Source organism: Cyprinodon tularosa, unplaced genomic scaffold, assembly GCF_016077235.1.
Source record: "Cyprinodon tularosa strain WSP-4 unplaced genomic scaffold, ASM1607723v1 ctg185, whole genome shotgun sequence".
In the NCBI taxonomy this organism is placed as follows: domain Eukaryota; kingdom Metazoa; phylum Chordata; class Actinopteri; order Cyprinodontiformes; family Cyprinodontidae; genus Cyprinodon; species Cyprinodon tularosa.
The window spans coordinates 1,282,177-1,302,407 of record NW_024038643.1 but is presented as its reverse complement, the minus strand read 5'-3'; the positions used below and the strand labels follow the sequence as shown (position 1 = coordinate 1,302,407).

Sequence of the window (20,231 nt, the reverse complement as noted above, 5' to 3'; positions counted from 1 at the left end):
ACAGTATGTTGAAGTTGTAAGATGATCCACTGTGAAAGATGGTGATAGTAAAGTTGTGCTTTGGGGATTTTTTTTTTTTTTTTTTCATAGTTGATGAGATAATTGATAAAGCGGAATAAGAGACAGCCCCAGATTTCATAGATAAATTCCCTTTTTCTCAGCTGCAGGTATATCATTTCTCTTTTGGCACTCTTGATTGAAAACTGCGAGTCAGCTTAAGGGGCTTACAGTCGTGTATGCTGCCTCAGAGCCTTTTTGCAAGTCCCACACCAAGACTCACAACATTTATTGTTTGCTGAGGGTGTTTTATCTTGAGGATTCTTTTACAACTAAAGGGATTCAAGGAATGTTCTTTTATGCTGCACCAAGTCAATGGCTTCTGAAGACTGTTGTTTGTGTGAAGCCCTCTGCTTATTTTATTAATGAAGTTACTGCCAAGCATGTGAATATGCTGGTCTTCCTGAAAAATCCAGTCACTATTGCTAACTTGGGGTTATCCATGTTTATGGGAATAAACAAAATGAATCTTTTATTCAGTGTTGGCAGTAAAACCTTATTTTCCTCTTTTCTATGCTTGCTTACATGGTTACCTTTGTTCTACTTTTAATTCTTTCTGAGCTTTTAGCACTAAAGAGCTGAGGATAGCTGAGGACTACATGTCCTCATTGATGGAGGAGCCTCTACACTTTCAGTGATTTTCTGTATTAATTTCATATGTCTTGCACATATTTATGTGATGCATTACAGAAAGGGGAGTGAAGTGGTTCTTTGCTTTATTTAGGAGAAGTGAAGAAAACATGCATAATGAATTAATGCTCTGTGATGTTTGGGAGATGTACTGATGGGTTTTGTGTTTTATTCACATTAATCCGTAGTAGGCTACAAATAAAGAGTCACCACTAGTTAGAGGAAGAGGAGCTGAGTCTCAGTCAATGATTACCTGTTGATTTATTTTTTCTAAATCTCCTAATGATGATAAAGGGTCCTTTCAAACCACAAAAGTCTGGTGCACTCTGCTCAGGTGGGTAGGGGATGCAGAAAATTCTATAGCTTTGGTTGATTCAGGCTAGACTACTTTTATAATATATCAGTAATTTCTCTGCTGTAACACCTCTGAAATAATGCAGTTCCGTAGACCTTGAGTTTCACTGCAGAATCTTCTGTGTATGGTTAAAAACTGAAAAAGTTAACATTTTATCTTTATCTAAATGTTTCTTAAAATAAAGCAAGAGTGAACTTTAAAAATAAGGGTTAATTAGTCTTAAGTGCTTGGTCCTGATTTAGCTACTAAATAAATCTAAATTTCCTTTTAAACCTACATATCTCACTAAACTGCATATGTTATATAAAAACGAAAAAGGATGTAAACCAGATGTAATAATGTAATTAATACACATATTGGTGTATTATGTGATACATTTTAGACTTCAAAATGTAATGAAACATGACATACTAAATTTTGTAATAAGTGTCTAATTTTAAAAGGTCTTTTATTTTACATCTTTATCGGCATGAGTTTTATTCAATTTTGATGCAATTGTTTCATTATGTAACTTTGGTTGTATTTTATTACATTCTAAAGTCCACATTTTTAGTGTTTTAAGGTGCTTTCGCAATTTTTATTTTTAAGAAATGGGAGTTACACTAACAATTTCAGTGACATAACATCTTTACTACCTGCATTCTCACCTTACATGTAACTACCTTTAAATTCTGTGTCCTTTACTTTTATGTAATTATTGTTTTCTTTTGGCATGTGATTTCAGTTGTATAGGTCATCTGGCATGAATAACTGTAAAGAATACAGCCAGATTCAAAAGGGCCATTACATATGTTTGTCAACTACTAAATCCCGATTTAAATACACGCTAGGCAATATACACCTTTTTCATGACTAGTTTTAGGTTCTAATAACAAAAATTTTTTTTTTTGTTTGTTTTTGTTTTTTATTTCCCTAAAGAAACTAGTAGAATGTTTTAAGGCTTTTGTGTGCAGACATGAAATCCTTCATGACATGGCTGTTTACCAAAAAACTTAGCTGTCGCTTTTATTTTGTTAAAACATAAAGAATCCTAAACTCCTCAGCCACAACTACAGTACATATGGAATAAATAGATTTAACCAAAATCCCAAAACAAATATTGAACCGCAATGTTTATGGAACCACCAGCTCCTTGGATTCTCTCTGATCGAACACATCAAAAACACTGCAGCTGAAAGAACTCTTGTTTGCTTCAAAATAAAAGCCTCAACCATATATCGAAATTTCACTTTATTATAATTCAATCGTTATTCAGTTAAGTTCAGAACCAGGGCTAAATAATAACTTATGCATATTTTGTCTGTTAAAGTCAAACCAACAGCACAAAAAGGGAGACTTTAAGACAAACAGTAAAGTTTTTAATGGTTTATTATCCTAATGAACAAAATCCTAACTGACCATAGTGTTTGATTTTTTTTTATTTTTTACATCTTAGCTTCTTAACTAAATTCAGTTTTGTAACAATATTTCTAACTATGTGTAATCTTGTAACTATGTAGAGAAAAAGTTTTTTAAGAACTCCCACATGTTAATGTTAACAAGCATCAGAAACACATATTTAACCATTTGTTTATACGTTTAAAAATACTCCCACATCTTTTTTTTTCTTATTAGCAATAACACCTCTTTCCTAGTTTTGTATTTTCAGCCTTTTTCCCCTTGTTTTTCTCTTGGTGACTGATTATCTTGATTTTCAGCATAAATCTCATGTGTAATTACCCAAGAACGTAATTTTCTGCACAGTGCCTCATCCTAAGACAGCAGCCACTCCATCTTGTTTTACTTTACTGGTCAGGAAAGACTCCTCCGCTGTAAAGCAGTGACAGGCAGACAGCAACAACCTGTTTCACCGGTCAGCGGCACATCAGCTTTTCTCTTTTATGGCCATCAGCTGCATATTCTACAGCCAAGACCGTGAACTGCAGCACTAAAAACAGAGCTCTTGGTATTTTACAGGCATTACAATCAGTGAAGACAAAGAGCGGGGGAGTGGAGGGCAGCAGGTTAATGAGATCACCCACTAGGTGAGGTCGCCCACCTCCTAAAACTAGGAGAGTCCAGGTCCGCGTTAAGAGTCGAATCCAATCAACTGAGCTTGTCGGAAACCATCAAAATCACAGCCACAGAGTCATTCCACCCCGCTCCTTTGATTTAAACCTGATTGTTTACTGAATGCACTTCCTCCTCATTTCCAGGGAAGCTTTGTGGCCTGCATGACTGCCATCCTGAGACAGATGGATGACTATCATTACACTCATCTGATCAGCACATTTGGCAAGATAAGAAGTGACGTGGTGGTGAGTACATGTTGTTAATGAGTCTTCCTCTTCATTCTGCATTATAAAAACATAAAGTATAACATAACATAAACATAATAAAAAAAATCATATTCTATCTTTTCACATTGCTAAAAAATTGGAAGGTCTTTTATTTCATAAAGGTGCATCTCAGCAAGTTAAAATCCAATATAAAGTGATATTTGAACACAAATATATATTTTTTAATTTAGTGGAAGGGTCATTCCATTAAAGTTAAGCCATAAAAACATACCCAATAAACCGTTTTTTTAGTCAGTAAAGGTATGACCTAAAATTAGGTGACTGTACGCCATAATAGTTAGCCTCAAACCTTTTGCTAATTTAGTAAAACACTTCTTGGAGTCCTCTGCTTTTCTCTAACATCAGCCTGAGGAAAGTTTCTCCTGCTCCCTAAAGGGTTCCTTGCATGTACAGCCTCTTTGACACCATGCCACAGCATCTGAATGAGATAAGCATGTGGACTTTAGCTCAGCCTGGGACTGTACACGACTTCCTTTTTTAGCTACTTCTTGTTTGATTTAATGGCAAGGCAAGGCAAATTTATTTGTATAGCACTATTCAGTACAAAGACAATGCAAAGTGCTTTTCATGATTAAACATAGGAAAATAAAACAGAATCAAAGCAAGTAGGAAAAAATAATTAATAAATAAAATAAAAAAATGCAGAAACAAAAAAGAACTTTAAAAACAGTTGGACTAAAGAAAATAAAAAAGTTGAACTAATGATGTAGGTTTTGGTTCATTATAATGCGGAGTCTAGTTCTTTCAGAGTTTAAATGTTTCTTCAGAAACATATTCCTGAAAAATACTTTCCAATATCTTGCAAAACTAAAACTTAAACTTTTCTGCAGCAAACCATGAAATCTCCAGCTTTATGCCACAGTTGGTATAATGTTCTTTTCACTCGATGCTGTTTATTTTCCCACCAGCATATACAGTAGTAGATGTTTAAAATGTCCCCTGTCTACATGATGGGTCCTTGACTGGCTGTCTTTCATTCTTGGCTGAACTTGGTTAGAGACCTAGGGCCTTTCGGCTGGCTTTTGTCCTGAAGGGGCGCTAGGGTTGGGAATTGAAAAGACTTTCACGATTCCGATTCCCTTTTCGATTCTATGAAACGATTCGATTCTTTATCGATTCTTTTTTCGATTCCAATTTGGGGGGAAAAGGAGAACAAATAGTTTGATTATCAGAATCAACTTTGTTTACTTAACTATTGCACAATCTTACAAACTCAACAAGATCAAGATGTCCACAGGAAATGTGAAACTGGAGTAACATCTGTGTTTAAATGAAAAATGAATACAAGAACAAACTTAATAACCAACAATGTATAATAACAAATGATGGGATAATAACCTATTTTAAATAACAAAAAATACTAATTATAAAACAGTAGTAGGGAAAATTAACAGTTCTTTTGCAGAAAGATGAGCATATCTGCTTTTTCTGGAAGGATACAGGATCTTTCAGGGCTTATGGTGTCTCCAGCCGTGGAGAACACCCTCTCAGGTGGGGTGGAGGAAGCCTGCACACAGAGGTAGTTTTCAGCCAGTCCAGATAGCAAGGGCAGCGTATCTTGCTTGTTCCACCACCACAGTGTGGCGCTATCCCTGCAGGGGATGGAGGGCAAGCTTTTATGGATTTCCTGATCTACCCTCTGGGCTAAGGAAAGACGGGGCTTTGATTCACAAAGTGACCGCAGCTTGTTGTCTTCCTCCTCGAATAGTTCTTCCAACTTGCGTAAGTTGCGTAACTTACGTAAAAAAACGTGACGTAAGTCGTGCTCCCCAGAGCCGGGGCTCTTGGCTCTGGTGCTGCGGGAATCGAAAAAAGAATCATTCAGCGAGCTGCCAAACGATGCCATGGAATCAGAAAATACGGAACCGGTTCTTAACAGGAACCGGTTTTCGATTCCCATCCCTAAGGGGCGCTTTGAAACCACTTCTACTGTACTCTATTCAATCTACATAAATCTGAGCAGTTATCATTATTCCAAGATTCCTGGGCCTGTATTCCCAAAGGTTTTCAGAATTATCTTAAAGAGCTCCCATCTCAGTCTAAAATGTCCTGCCAAAGAGTTTTGGTTAACAGTTATTCAGGTATTTGCTTAGAGGAATCCTAAGTGAAGACATGACAGAGGACTTCCTATCTTATTGATGAGGTCTTCTAGGAGCTCTGATTAGTTGATACAAGAAACAATGTTAAACAAAATCATTTTATTTTCTTATCAAATGTACCTATTATTCTGTTAAGTTTCATGCTCAATCAGTTTGTCAATAATGGAGTTTCACCTGTTCGCATTATACTGCGATTGCTTTCCTGTATAAGATGGTTTGATTTGGCAAAGAGACGATAAAATGGAGATTAGAGGTTTAGGAAATAGCAGCATCTCTGTCCAAAGAGCTCTGGGAGGAGAATGGAGGAGCAGCGAGGTGTGAATCGGTCCCAGGATCATCGTGAAAAAAGGAGACCTTTAAAGTGCATCGCTGTCTTTTTCTTTGCGCTGCAGCCCAGAATGTGAGAAGGGCTATGTGCTGCAGTCAAATATCCAAGAGAAGAAGGGAATTTCTGGACTGAAATTGGCCCTTTGGTTCCTAAACTTTCCTTGGTTGGACTCCTTTGATTTAAGAGAAAGCTTTTGTGTCACCCTATGAGTAATCTTTTTGACAAAGTCAACTGGAGTAAAGAGTAAAATAAACTATAATTCCCTTTAAGAAAGTTCAAGTTTAAAGTGTTTTTTTATTATTATTATTAACTGTTTATTTTACAGTACAACAGTTCAACATTGCCAACAATTTATACATTTGTATTACTTCTCAAAAATGGTAATTTATCCAGTTTACTTCTACCATGTGCCCCCTGCAGTTCAAAATACAAAAATGCTTTTCACCTCTATTACAGCTCCCTCTGTGCATATGGAATGTATATTATACAAATTAATAATATTACATATTAATCTTCGTTTTTCTGAAATTTTTCCCAATTCTTCTCAATCATTTATTTTTATGTGTGTAAATCATATTTATTTACGTTTTTTTTTCCATTTGGTATTCAGTTATTCAATATTTTTCCTATTAGATATTTAAATTAAAATATGTCACTTAACAAATCCGACCACTAAATGAATTAATTTCCACTCATGGTTATGACCATTGTCACTCTTTTCTCTGAGCAACAGGTCATCTCTTCTGAATGTCCCACAAATTTGTTTTTGTTTTTTATAGGCAATATTTCCTATTATATTGGAGTTCTATCAAAGCAGCCAAAAATATTGTCCTGTTTGTACCGGCATCTTTTGTGGGCATTCCTGGCAGTCATTCTGAGACTTCTATGTTTTTTATATCGTTATATTAAAGGAAATTTAAAAAATATAATTTGATATACATTTTGGGCATATTGTCCAGCTCTTCATGACTTCATGTCTCAGTTTCTGTCTATAAGGCAACTGTAAAGTTAGCAGTCTTCCCTTTTATTTTGTAGGCCACAGTATTGCCATAAGACATTTATTTAACCAGATTATCTTTTGTAAGCTTATAAAATCAGATTTTGACAAACTAATTTTTTTATTTTATTTAACTGTAAACCTCTACATAGAAATTAGCAGTGTGTACAATATGTTAGACTTTGATTTAGTTACAGAAATTAACTGCATTTTGACTTTTTTTTGCCTATGATATGCCTTTAATAAAAAAAAAAAAATCCATGTCAAAGTATGAAATTGAATTTCTAAAAGACCTTGCCTTTAGGGTTTGTGAAAAGCAACAAAATGGATCAGTAGTTGCAGCAGTGAGAGGGTGGAGATAAATCCCAATGATTTTGGATTTCAGCTCTGAATAATCTTGCCCTCAGAGCGGCAGTTCTCCACTATTTGCTGCAGGTTAGCATTCTCTTGTGACTCGACAACAACTCTAAATCTGGCAGTTCGTGAATTGGGAAGGAGAGCAACAAACTGGTATCAGGATTTTATTTTCAGGCGCAATATTTGATTGTTTATTAATCTCATGTTTGCTGATATCCAGCTATGTGTTATAGTACACCACAGAATATTAGATTAATATATAAGTTTCTAGTATGTTATGTACTGCATTACAAATACTTGATTAGCCTGCATTATATCTTTTTTTAATATAAAGTCGTTACACTTAGACATTCCCATCATTTAGTTTTTCTAATTTAGAGGCTTTTTGGCAGTTAATGGAAACACCAAATTCAATGTTTCAGACAAATTTCAAATGACCTTCATTTCAAAAGGCATTTTTACTGTATCAGTGTTATTTAATGGTCGTTTTCCGATCCATTTAGTCATGTGGAAGATGACTGACTTGACATATGTCCAGAGGGCAGTCATTGATACCCTCCACCAGGATTGTCTGTCTCAAAAGGTTTTAGCAATTTAAGCTGCTTGTTCACCAAATGCTGTATTGATGCTGTAATGATGGGAAGTTGAATGGATGAAGGAAATGCTGTAGAAAAAGATAGACTGGTAACAAGGAGAAGCCCAGGCTTTAAAGACACATCAGGAGAAATTCATTTAAGATTTTTCTAAGCTTTACAAGGAATGAAGCTAGAGCTACTGCACCAAGAGCTGCTCTGAACAGACAAATCTGACTTATGTCTTGCTTGTGTGTTATGTGAAAGCAGGAAGTGGTGGATTAGTGGTTAGAACATTGTGCTTGGGTCTTGGAGGTTCTGAGTTCAAGCCCCAATCACTCCCACGGACTGACACTCTGGGTCCCTGAGCAAGACCCTGAACCCCACACTGCTCCCCGGGCGCCGCACAATGGCAGCCCACTGCTCCACAAGGGGATGGGTTAAATGCAGAGAGTTCATTTTGTTGCTCTGTACTTGTTACAGTGTAATGACAATTAAAAAAAAAGTTGAAAAAGAAAAGCATCATCGTTGAAGGTTCCAGGTGAAATATCATCTGTTGGTGTCTTTCGGCCTATGTTTATCTGAAGTTAAAAGTCAAAGCAGCTACTATAGCTACTAGTAAGGTTTTAGAGCAGGTCATGCCTCCTTTATCTGACAGCTTTATCAAAATGCTGACTTCATTTTAAGGCAGGACCTGTTACCAACCTGCACTACCAAAGTACCAAATTCTGGGTAAGGTGGCCATGGTGTTGCTGTGCTTGAGGACCAGCAGAATGGTGTCACCTGAAACTCGTGTTTTTGAGAGAAGGATTAGTTAAACCAGCTCCTAGATTGAAGAAAATCCCTATGAAAGAAACTTTGGCTTCCATTGTATTTCAGCAGAACCACAACCTCCATAATACATCAAATTAATGGGGTGAGTAAGTCAAAAAGGCTTCATTGAGGGATCTGTTCATGCTCGTTGAGACCTCTCTGTGCTTTGCACTACGGAGGAAAAGACACAGTGTAAATTGGAGCTAAGGTAAAGATGAGCCTTTCTAAATATATTATGTTAGTGTCTATCAGTAGCCTGATATTGTGTTCTCTGACCCTAGATTTAGTTTCTTTACTTCCTTAGCTTGCCTTATTGCTTGGCCCAATGATCTAATAAAGATTCCTAATAGCATTAGCGAAAGTCACTGGCCTGCCATTTGGACCTTTTCAGTCTAGACAAATTTTAAAGATTACCATTTATTTACGTTATTCTTGCTTTTGGATCTGTGTCTAAGTAAAAGGCTTCAGGCTTAGTTTTCTTTCTCCAAGATCTGTACTTAGTCTCATCAGGACATTGTCCAGAAGTGTTGTGGTTTGCTAAGCTGCAAATTTAGAAATCTTAACTATGCAGTTGTCCCCTCCACAAATGCCAAATTGTCTTGTTGTAATTTTCCTATTGTGAGGGAACAAAGGTGTCAAACCATGAGGACACAGTTAGTTTCAAAATTAACCAATACACACACACATATATATATGTATATATATGTATATGTATTAGGGATGCACGATATAATCGGCCCCCTATCGGTATCGGCCTGTATCGGCCTTAAAACTGAATATCGGACATCGGCCACCCCACCGATATTTAACCCGATATTTGATCAGCTTCTGAGTTTCTAAAGTCTAAAAAAAAAGAAAAAATACTACTTCTTCTTCTTCCTCAAAAACTTCTTTTTTACAGACTTAAAAACTTCTAAAGACGAGGGAAAAAATATTGATACATTAAAATATCACAATATCTTCATATGCTGATATATTGCCATTTAAAAACACCATATCAATCTCTTTTACTAATGAAATATTGCTATATTCAATTCAGTTTATTTATATAGCGCCAAATTCACAACACATGTCATCTCAAGGCACTTTACAGTTCAACCAGATCATACAGTCAAATTGATACAAAGTTTTCTATCTAAGGAAAACCAGTTGATTGCATTGACTCATTGACTCAAATACAATCCCCCACACTAAGCATGCTTGTAGCGACAGTGGAGAGGAAAAACTCCCTTTTAACAGGAAGAAACCTCCAGCAGAACCAGGCTCAGTGTGAGCGGCCATCTGCCGAGGCCGACTGGGGTTCAAGGAGACAGAAGCAGAGATACAAAAAGCAGCTGTAAAAGGCGGCCCCGTCCAGGAAACACACAGCCAGGCAGACGAGCTCCAAGGCAGCTCCCATGCCAGAGGACGAAGAGAGCACATCCACTCAGTCACGGTCAGAGAAACAGGACCACACTGGAAAACAGGCCGATCTCCAACATCTATTAACAAGGGTGTTGATAGAAGCAGCACAGCTGATGTTTTTTTCCAGGATGACGTCACAGCCAAACAGGAACAGACGAGGCAAAGCTACTCTGAGGAAAAGCAGAGAGAGCAGAAGGTTAGAGATTGAACTAACAGATTCTGCAGAATAGGAGAACAGAGAGAGAATGAAGCAGAATGATGAAATGGGGGTCCCTATGTCCTCCAAAAGTCTAAGCCTATAGCAGCATAACTATAGAGATAGCTCAGGATAACCTGAGCCACCCTAACTATAAGCTTTATCAAAAATGAAAGTTTTAAGCCTAGCCTTAAAAGTAGACAGGGTGTCTGCCTCACGGACTAAAACTGGTAGTTGGTTCCACAGGAGAGGAGCCTGATAACTAAAAGATCTGCCTCCCATTCTACTTTTAGAAATTCTAGGAACCACTAGTAAACCTGCAGATTGAGAGCGAAGTGCTCTGTTAGGAACATAAGGAACAATCAGATCTCTGATATAAGATGGAGCTTGGCCATTTAAGGCTTTATATGTGAGAAGGAGGATTTTAAATTCTATTCTTGATTTAACAGGAAGCCAATGAAGAGAAGCCAGGATAGGAGAGATATGATCTCTCTTTTTCATTTTCATTAGAACTCTGGCTGCAGCATTTTGGATCAGCTGAAGGCTTTTAACTACAGTTTGTGGACTTCCTGATAGTAAAGAATTACAATAGTCCAGCCTTGAAGTAACAAATGCATGGACTAGTTTCTCAGCATCACCCCTGGACAGGATATTTCTAATTTTTGCAATGTTCCTCAGATGAAAGAAGGAAATTCTAGAAACCTCTTTGATATGGGATTTAAATGACAGGTCCTGATCAAAAATAACACCAAGATTTTTTACTTTATTATCTGAATTCAGTTTAATCCCATCCAAATGAAGTGACTGGCTAATCAGTTTCTTTTTCAGAGACTCTGGTCCAAAGACTATAACTTCTGTTTTGTCTGCATTCAGAAGCAGAAAATTAAGAGTCATCCAGGTTTTTATGTCTTCAAGACATGCCTGTAATCTATGTAATGGGTTAGCTTCATCTGGATTTATAGACAGATATAGCTGGGTATCATCAGCATAACAGTGGAAATTAATCCCATGCTGTCTAATAATTCTACCAATGTGTATATGTCATCGTTATGCTACGAAATCCCCCCAAAATTCACGAAATTTTGCCATATTTTTATATGTTGATATATTGACGCGGTATCGATCTATTTTACTAACAAAATCTCACAAGAACTTGCAAAATATTACGAGAGTTTGTAACAGAATGATGAAATTTCACAAGATTTTGAAAGTAAAATAGATCGATACCGCATTTTTAAAAATCAATTTGATATCAGCATATGAAAATATATTTGAGTATATTATTTTTCAAAGTGTCAGAAATGGATAACAAAACTGCTATTTTCAATGACTACTTATTTTTGTCCAGCTTTAACATCAGTATCGATATCGGTTATCGGCTACATGAGTTTTAAAATATCGGCATATCGGATATCGGGCAAAATCCCAATATCGTGCATCCCTAATATATATTTATATATATATCAACAATCAACAGTTTTCTGAATCAACAGCAAACTTGGAAAGACTTTTTGAAACTTTCCTGGATTATACAAAAAGATATATCAACTATTAAAATGTTGTCAGAAAAATAAGTATTGAGTACTGTCTGCTACTTTATTTAACACTTCTCTTAGATTAACCACTTTGATGACTTTGTTTCTCAGGATTTCCTGATGGAGACATTTATCATGTTCAAAAACCTCATTGGGAAGAACGTCTACCCCTCAGACTGGATCATAATGAACATGATGCAAAACAAGTAGGTGAAATATTTTTAGATGAACACACACAAGTCATACTGCTTGAAAACATCTGTCTCTGTTGTTGCTAAGGAACGGCAGTCGGGATAGGGTGAGAATTTTTTTTTTTTTTTCCAAAATGTTTTTTCTCTCCATGCAAATAACAGCACAAGGCCTCAGCAGTGTAGCAATCAGATGAGCAGCCAACGCAGCCTCACACAAATGCATGAATTATAAATGCTTAGGAGTGTGCTCTGTGCTGATCTCCAAATTTAGTCTCAGCGTTTCTTAACTTCCCTGCTTGTTGTGGTCTGCTGCTTTCTGTTTTGTTTGCTTTTCTGTGTTTATTTATTCAGTTTTTAAGTTGAAATTCAACCCAGGAACTTTGTGTTCTTTTGATTGGAAGTTAGAGCAGAATTATTATTTTTTTTTAGGGATTCCTTCTCATAATTGACTTGTGCTGTAAAAGAACCGCTTGGGATGCAGTCTTAATTGGTGATGCTGCTGAAATATTCTGTGAAACCCGTTTTGTTTCCTCTCTAAAGGTTTCAGTCGATTTCCGTGATTCTTTGTGAAAATGCAAGATTTTCAATTCAAATTTAAAATAAAAAAAGCCCTATTAATTCCCAAAGGGAAATTAAATTAAATGTTGAAGGAACTCATAAAAAGCAGATGGGTATTCATTTTAATATGAATACCCATCTGCTTTTTACAGGTTTTTTTATTAAACCTTTATCATTGTTTGTCACACAAAAAACAACAAAAAAACAAACATAATTTTAAAGCGTAAAGACATGTTATGGATGGATGGATGGATGGATGGATGAATTGACTGATTGATTGATTGATTGATTGATTCATTCATTCTCTATTGCAGAGGTCTTTAACAGGGGGTCCGCGACCTCTAGGGGGTCCACAGAGTTACAGCATGGGGGTCGCGAAAGTTTAAGTTGATTAGACTTTTGTTTTTATATTCCCCCCACCAATTCTTTCCGCTAATTGAAATGTCTTTAAATACACATTATCGTGAATTCGACACCCTGCAGTAAACAGATAAATGGAGGTAGAAGATGTCTTTCAGCAATCATTCAGCAACACACAGGAGCTCTTTTAAGCTGGGCACCTTTTTCATTCACAACACCTATCCCATCAATCATGAATCAGAATAAGAAATACTTTAATAATCCCAGGGCGAAATTACTTTCGTTACATGACTCCATCTGTAATAGAGTGACTATAGGACCAGTTTGATATAACACAATTTCATACAATATATGTAATTAGGGGGTTCACATTCCATCTCACCAACAGTTTGGGGCTCCTTGGCCTGGAACACGTTGAAGACCCATGCTCTATTGGATTTGAGTGGAGGGAGGAAGATTGCATTCTATATTGGATAAGATTGATTCATTCTATATTGGATTAGATGGATTCATTGGACTGGATTATTATTGGAGTATATTTTTTGTTTTTTTCATCAATAGTTTGAATCGTATTGGTATAGGTGCGAGTATTACTACACCAGATTATTTTAAAAAACTTTTTCCTCCAGCTTCTAGTTTCCAGCGTCGTCTGTGTAAAATATTTTTTTCTTTTGTTTTGTTTTGAGGACACAGAAAGAAGCACACATTCCCTGAGGCAGTGAATCAGAGTTTGGAGTTTACTCTGCAGCTTTTGGAGATTCCAAATTATTTTTTTGTTTATTTTTTCTTTTTTTATTTTCGGTGGAAGCAGATAAAACTAAACGTATTAGACTCTGAAAATTGCCTCTTTTTTTTTCCCCTTTATGAAAAAAGGAGTCAAAGTAACACATTGCCTGAAACTCCTTATAAACCCTGATCATATGCATCTTATGGCTGCTCAACTATCTGACTTTCTCTTGTTAAATTGGGGTCAAACATTTATATGTTTTAAACAGTTTATTGTCTCACACATCAGTTAGAAAACTGAATCCAAATAAGTGTTTTTGTTTGTGGTGGCAGCAGAAACCGATTATTTCGAGAAGGAACTATGCTTATTACAGTGGCCCCTATTTTACTCCAAGCAGTTTTCAGCCGGTGCCTATTCATAGCAAAGACATTATCGCCAGCTACAGCGTTTGACTAGAGATTGCATTGCCTCTCTGTATAGATTTTGTTGCTTTTATTTGTCCTGTTGATTGCTGCGAGCTGTATTCCTTTCAATGGAAGAAAGTATTTGCTTGATGTGCCACAAAGTAAAAGACATTGATGTGTTTCAGGCAGGATGAGTCCATTTAAATCTGTATAGATATGGAGGAATAAAGGGAGTCCTCATTGACCTTTTGTTAACCTCACAAAAGGTTTGCCAGTCCAACCGCTTTATCTAACAACTCCTGAACCAATGTCATTCTGGCAGATTTATCAGTACCTCTGAGCTGCCTGCAGGATTTTTAGGCTGCCACTTTGTGCTGTAGTCGGAAAACATTTTTATTTTTTGACTCAGACTTGAGACCAGTGTTCATCCCTTTTGCATCAGCAGACTGTCAGCTAAACCTTTTATACACTTTTGTGTTTGTGAAAGGCAACCAAAGTATCTATTTAGCATGCTGGCTGGTGCATTCTGTCACTTGCTCGAGGTAAATTGTTTGGTTGTTTTTTTTCAATGAAAAACAAATCTGTCAAATCCTGACTCATCTCACCTTCTTTATACTTGAGCAAAGTTAAATACTAAGCACTGGCTTTATGAAAAATTAGCAAATCTCCTCCATTCCTGGCAGTCCACCTGAGAGAGTTTGATTTAATGGGTTCTTGCTTCCTCTTAAAGCAAGGTGAAACGATGCCACAGTCAGTGAAGTAGCAATTCATATGTTGCAAAAAAAAATTTGCCACGGCATTGTCTTTAGCAAAATTTGAAGTTTGTCAAAGGTTGCTGAAGAGTATGTAGTGTAATTCTATGTTATTTAGGTAGGACTGCTGGTTAGCACTCCGGCAAAATAAAAATTGGCCATTAGGTGTACGTAATATAGACTTCACTCAGGTTGAAGGGTATAAAGTGAGACCTGTGTTCACATTTGCTTTCTAATTTTCAGCTATTGTTATTTTACATACAAAGGAGTCTGATGTAATTTCCGTTTCAAAGTCCCATTCAGATTGAAACAGACGTTACTTCCACATTACTTCCATAAAGCAGCCAGAAATACTGTCAATGATTAATTTAGCTAATTTCAACACCAAATACCACAATTTATATTTGGTCTATATTAGGGCTGGGCGATTAATGGCATTTGCAATTGAATCGCAATTTAACAAAATGCTATTTTTTAAATCGCCGAGGCACAGATTTTTACTTATACTATATTTAACAAGAGAAGGACACACAGTTTCTCTTTAAGTGGTATTTAAACGATTGGGGGTTTGTCACCACACAGAAAGGTAAAGAGAGCAACTACTAGCACACAGATCCATGCATGCAAGTTAAAGGAAACAGTTCTTCATACAATGATTACAATAAAGTCGTATAACAATGGACTCTGGGCAATCAAGCTTTAAAAAAAAAACATCAGTGCAAAGTAAAAATGAAAGAAATTCACAATTTTAGTTAAAAATAATCGCAATTTAGGTTTTTGGCAGAATTGTTAAGCGCTCCTTTATATAACAACTGGGTGATGATCAAATTTGATCTTTTCTTTTTTTCAACCAATAGTGTAATTTTATTCTGTATGTTTCATTCCAGGGTTTTATTGTTTTCTTAACTTTGCTTGTCCAGACTCTGTCGCAGGACTTTACTCTTACTGTTGTGTGAAAAACTGCCTATTCCAACTTGCATGCTTGAATGTGAGTACCTCTGACTTCTCTATTGTGGCTGCAAACCCAGTTTAGACGTATTACTGCCACCTAAAGGCCAGGAGTGAGAAAGTTAGTGTCCTGCTGTAATGGAACCAAGATAAATCGCTTCTGCAAATTGAAAATTGTGTTTTCTTAATATGGGATTATATTGGAAATGAAATTTAGCATACTCTCTATGCTAAAAATATAGTGAAGATGTCTATACATAGAATCTTGTCTTGGCAGTAAAAAAATACAGTATTTTTTTAATTGCAAGTAAATAAATTCAGCCTGTAAAAGTTTTAAAAATCTCAACTTTCATGATACTTCTAGGGCCTTGAATCTGAATAAGCAGTTACATGATGACAATGTCAAACTGCTTAACAATCCATCTGGGGACTAAGACTAAGACTGTCTTACACAGCATACACGTCATATAAGACTAGAAAAGAGCAGATAAGAGACGATTTCAAATATTAGACTAACAGTGTCACTGGAAACAGCTTGGAACCAATCACATAACTAAGAAAAAGGATGCAAAGAAAGCTCCTACAACATCCAGGTGTTCAAATACTTAAGATATATGCAGCTCATTCTGTATATAATAAATGGCAGTATTAAAAAGTTGCTCTGTTGAAGCTCCAATCTTGTCTGTCATTCTTACAGAAAAGCGCTGTTACATTATGTGCATACCCCGTGTACTGTAATTGGTCCAAAGGGATTTAGACATGAGATTCTGAGCCTTACCGGACTGATTTACACCCAGTGGAGATCAGTCTGGTTGGCAAGGCTACACATTTTCTGCCATTTTCTATTAATAAGGACCCGATATCTTAATGTTGGCTGCATGTTGGGTACAGCTGCAAGAGTTCAACTCATACACCGAAGATGTTAGTCCTCTTCACAGCTGTTCCAGATTAGATTGATGACTTTTGGGCCTTTGCCACATGCCTTTTCTCTCCTTTTAATTTTTTGCAACACTGCTTTAAAAAAAAAATAAAAAATCTACCAATTCCAAAAAGATGGATGGATGGATGGATGGATGGATGGATGGATGGATGGATGGATGGATGGATGGATGGATGGATGGATGGATGGATGGATGGATGATATGGATGGATGGATGGAAATGGATGGATGGATGCTCTAAATTTTTTTTACAGCCGCTTTTACCCTTCCTGCAATTTACAAAAATCAGTTATCATTTAAAACAACTTCATAGATTTCATAGATCACTTTGCAAATGTTTTGCCCACGATTAAAGAGTACTCTTTGAAATATATATTAGCCTTTTTTATTCATGTTTTGGTTTAAAAAAAATCATCTTTGACAAAATGATACTGAAATGTAGCTGGTGGTGTTTTGACATCCACAGTGCTGCGTTAGTGCTACGACCTAAACATGTAGCATTCAGTCCACAGAATATAGTTGTATCCACCTGCTGGTTTCACTTAAAGAAGATACCTGTGACAGCATGCAATGTTAGAAAATATAGTTTTAAATCCTAACACGTTTTTCAAAATTGTATAACCAAATCTAATGTTGTACACAGACCTTTATTATGCACTTTGAAAAAAACTCTTTATTATGGGTGACTTGACCTGGGCTCTGACATATAATTCCTCCATGTCAATGATTTGCAACGTTACCATCAGTAGAATGCTCCTATTATGTTCCCTCATTGTGATGGTACAACTGATGAGATGGGCTTAACCGTCCCCTTCTTCTTTAGCCATCAGTTCCTATTTTGCTCCTGTTTGCAACTGGATTTATGGGCTCTAATTGACACCGTTGACAGTAACATCAGCAGAGTGAGCCACAGACTGTCATTTAACTCCAGCGCTAACTGGCCATGACTTGAGAGTGGTGTCTAATTGACGATAACTCACGTGTTCCATGAAGCGACATGAAACCTGCCTGGTTGCTTTTGTCATTTTATTAACCCCCTCTAATAGAGATACCTCTGATAAATTACTCTAAAATCAGTAAGATTTATTTTTTTTACTTTCGCTCCTGTTTGACAGATATGACAATGGAAAATACAACACTTTGACACATTGTTTCACACAAAGTTGTGTCACCTTCGTTCGTCTATGGCCTGAAAATTTATCAGAGTACGATAAGTGACATTTAATAAATGTGTTTTCCCTTTCTGACTGTATTGCCATTAGCCTGTCATTAACATCTAAAAGCTACTTAATAACTCAGGTAAATTAGTGTTTCATAACATGACACAACGAAACACATTTCAAGGTTATTTTCACGTCTATAGACTTAAAAAAGCTGTTTGGTTAACAACAATTTGTAAAGTAAGAAACTCAAAAGAATCAGCCTCTTTACTTGTATTTGTTCCATCACCCTCTTCCTGTGACTCATTAGCAGATGTTTTCTAAAACTAGGTGGCTGCCATTCAAACTTTATTAAATTAATAAAGACCCATGGAGAAGCAGCAGGGTAGATTTGCTAGTTGAGAAGGAACAAGGAATGTTTGAGTAAAGCTGCTGAGGTTGTAAACCTGTATGTTTTGCCTACCTTACATTTAGTCAGTGGTTCTTTAGGACGGCTCATATCTGTATTGATAAGAATAATACTTAAGACCCTTTCAAATCACTGTTCTCTTAAAGGTTTTATGCGCTTTGCATGCACATTGTATAAAAAATCAAAACCCTTATCAGATTTTGCAGAAACTTTGAACAATGCTTGTGATATTCCATGAGTAATTAAGGAACAACTTGACCGACTGCAAATAGAGAAAAGTGGAAAAAACATCAAATCCTAGCAAAAGATATTTTTTTTTTATTTATTAAAAAATTAGCCAGTTAAAAATGGAAAATAACCACTCAGTGCTCTAAATGACATTTTTTAAAGGCATTCATATATTTAAAGGCATAAACATGATTGCCCAATATCGTTATTCATACCTGCATTCTGGCCAGAAACACATATGGATCCCAAACTCCCAATCAGCTGTATTTCAGCATATTATCCTTCCTATTGAATGATTTATTGCTGAAAAACATTTAACAAATTAATCAGCATATTAAATTCAGACCAGTCATGATGCAACCTGCAGATACCAAATAACACAGAGACATTAAATCAACTCTTTAGCAGCTGACATTAACTGCTTTTATACATCAAGTTTTTAATTACATCTTTTTTGTTTGTTTTACTGTTAAAGCTAGTAATTATTACTATTGATTATTTAGTAGCATTATTTGGGGAGGTGTTGAAGGAGGTAAGCAACAAGCTATACTAAGGTATTCAAATTATCAGCCTTCATTGTCACCCAGCTGGTTACCTAATTAATTCCAACAAATTCTCCAAGGCAGATTTCTTCTTAAAGCACTGTGAAAGTGTCAACATTCAAATATTCATATCTTATAATATCTTTTTTTTTTTCCAAGTTTGACATCATTAGAACACATAGACTACACTCTTTCAAGATCTGTAAATAACTCAAAACGGCCCAAGGTACTCTTGTTCATGGATTCTTTTTTATGTGTCACATTTTAAAGCTATAGTGTGTAACAATTACAGGGATATACAGTCAGAAATGTAGTATATTATACATAACTATGTTATTTATCATCATCTATGAGCTCAGCCTCTTAACCTTAATATTTGCCTTGCCTTAGAATTTGTTATTTATAATTACATAGGAGCGGGTCTCGCAGCCATGGAGGCAGACATCTTTGCGCTACGGCAGCGCAGAGCCAACAAACTACCGATTGCGAGATCGCCCATTACGCTCGAAAGTAACTACGGCAAGTTGAGAGAGATTAACTGAGACGGTACTGAACAATAGATGGCAGTATTAAAATTATCTATGTAAACAAACCTCATCACTTGAGAAGGTAGGTGATGCGGATGTCGTGGAAGACATTTTGTCCCGTAACGCTCGCCGCACTGTTGGGGGGGAGAAGCGGTGGGGGGGAGATGTTCATGTTGCTGCGGTCTGCAGTCTGGACGTTAGATGTCGCTAAAAATTACACACTGTAGCTTTAATCTAGTTAAAGTATCCGTTCTTAAATAGCCATGTTTGAATGAGGTTTGTATAAATTGCTGCAGATTTTAAGAAACTATCAAATTAATCATTAATTTAACTGAAATTAACATCTTATTGCAGTGCTATTGTATATTTAATATGCAACCTTGTCGGTTACGAATTGTACATTTTCTTTCAAGTTGTTGGAAGCAAAAAGCAAAAGTGCTTTCATGGCCTTGATTTTATTATTTCTCTACATAATTGAAAAGAAACAAACAAAAAAGAAAAGTTTGCTGCTCACTGACTATACTTTTCTCTCACCCAATCCCAGTACTTTCAGGTTTTCTGTTACCATGGTAATTAACAGTTCTTGTTGTTCTGTTTTAATGTACAGCAACTTGATCAACCATTACATTGTTTAAAGTATGCAATGTAAATAAATGGAGTGGTATGGTATAATTCCTCACTTTTATACATTAATCTAACCCTCCACAAGATCCTCTTTGCAGTTAAATTAGTAAACAATCCTTTAGCTGAATCTTATTCTTTCTTTCTTGAATAAAAAAGATATTGGATTTGATTTTACCTAG

The 20,231-nt window shown here is 36.2% G+C and overlaps 1 protein-coding gene across 2 annotated transcripts in view; it reads left to right on the top strand.

Moving 5' to 3' along the window:
- The window catches only part of dock1 (dedicator of cytokinesis 1), a 305,990-nt gene that overhangs the window by 197,107 nt on the left and 88,652 nt on the right, over positions 1–20,231 (top strand). For both annotated transcript variants that reach the window (XM_038282563.1, XM_038282562.1), the window contains exons 28-29: positions 3,238–3,339; positions 11,794–11,888. In XM_038282563.1, coding sequence (XP_038138491.1) covers positions 3,238–3,339; positions 11,794–11,888 — 197 coding nt within the window. The remainder of the gene's footprint in view (positions 1–3,237; positions 3,340–11,793; positions 11,889–20,231) is intronic.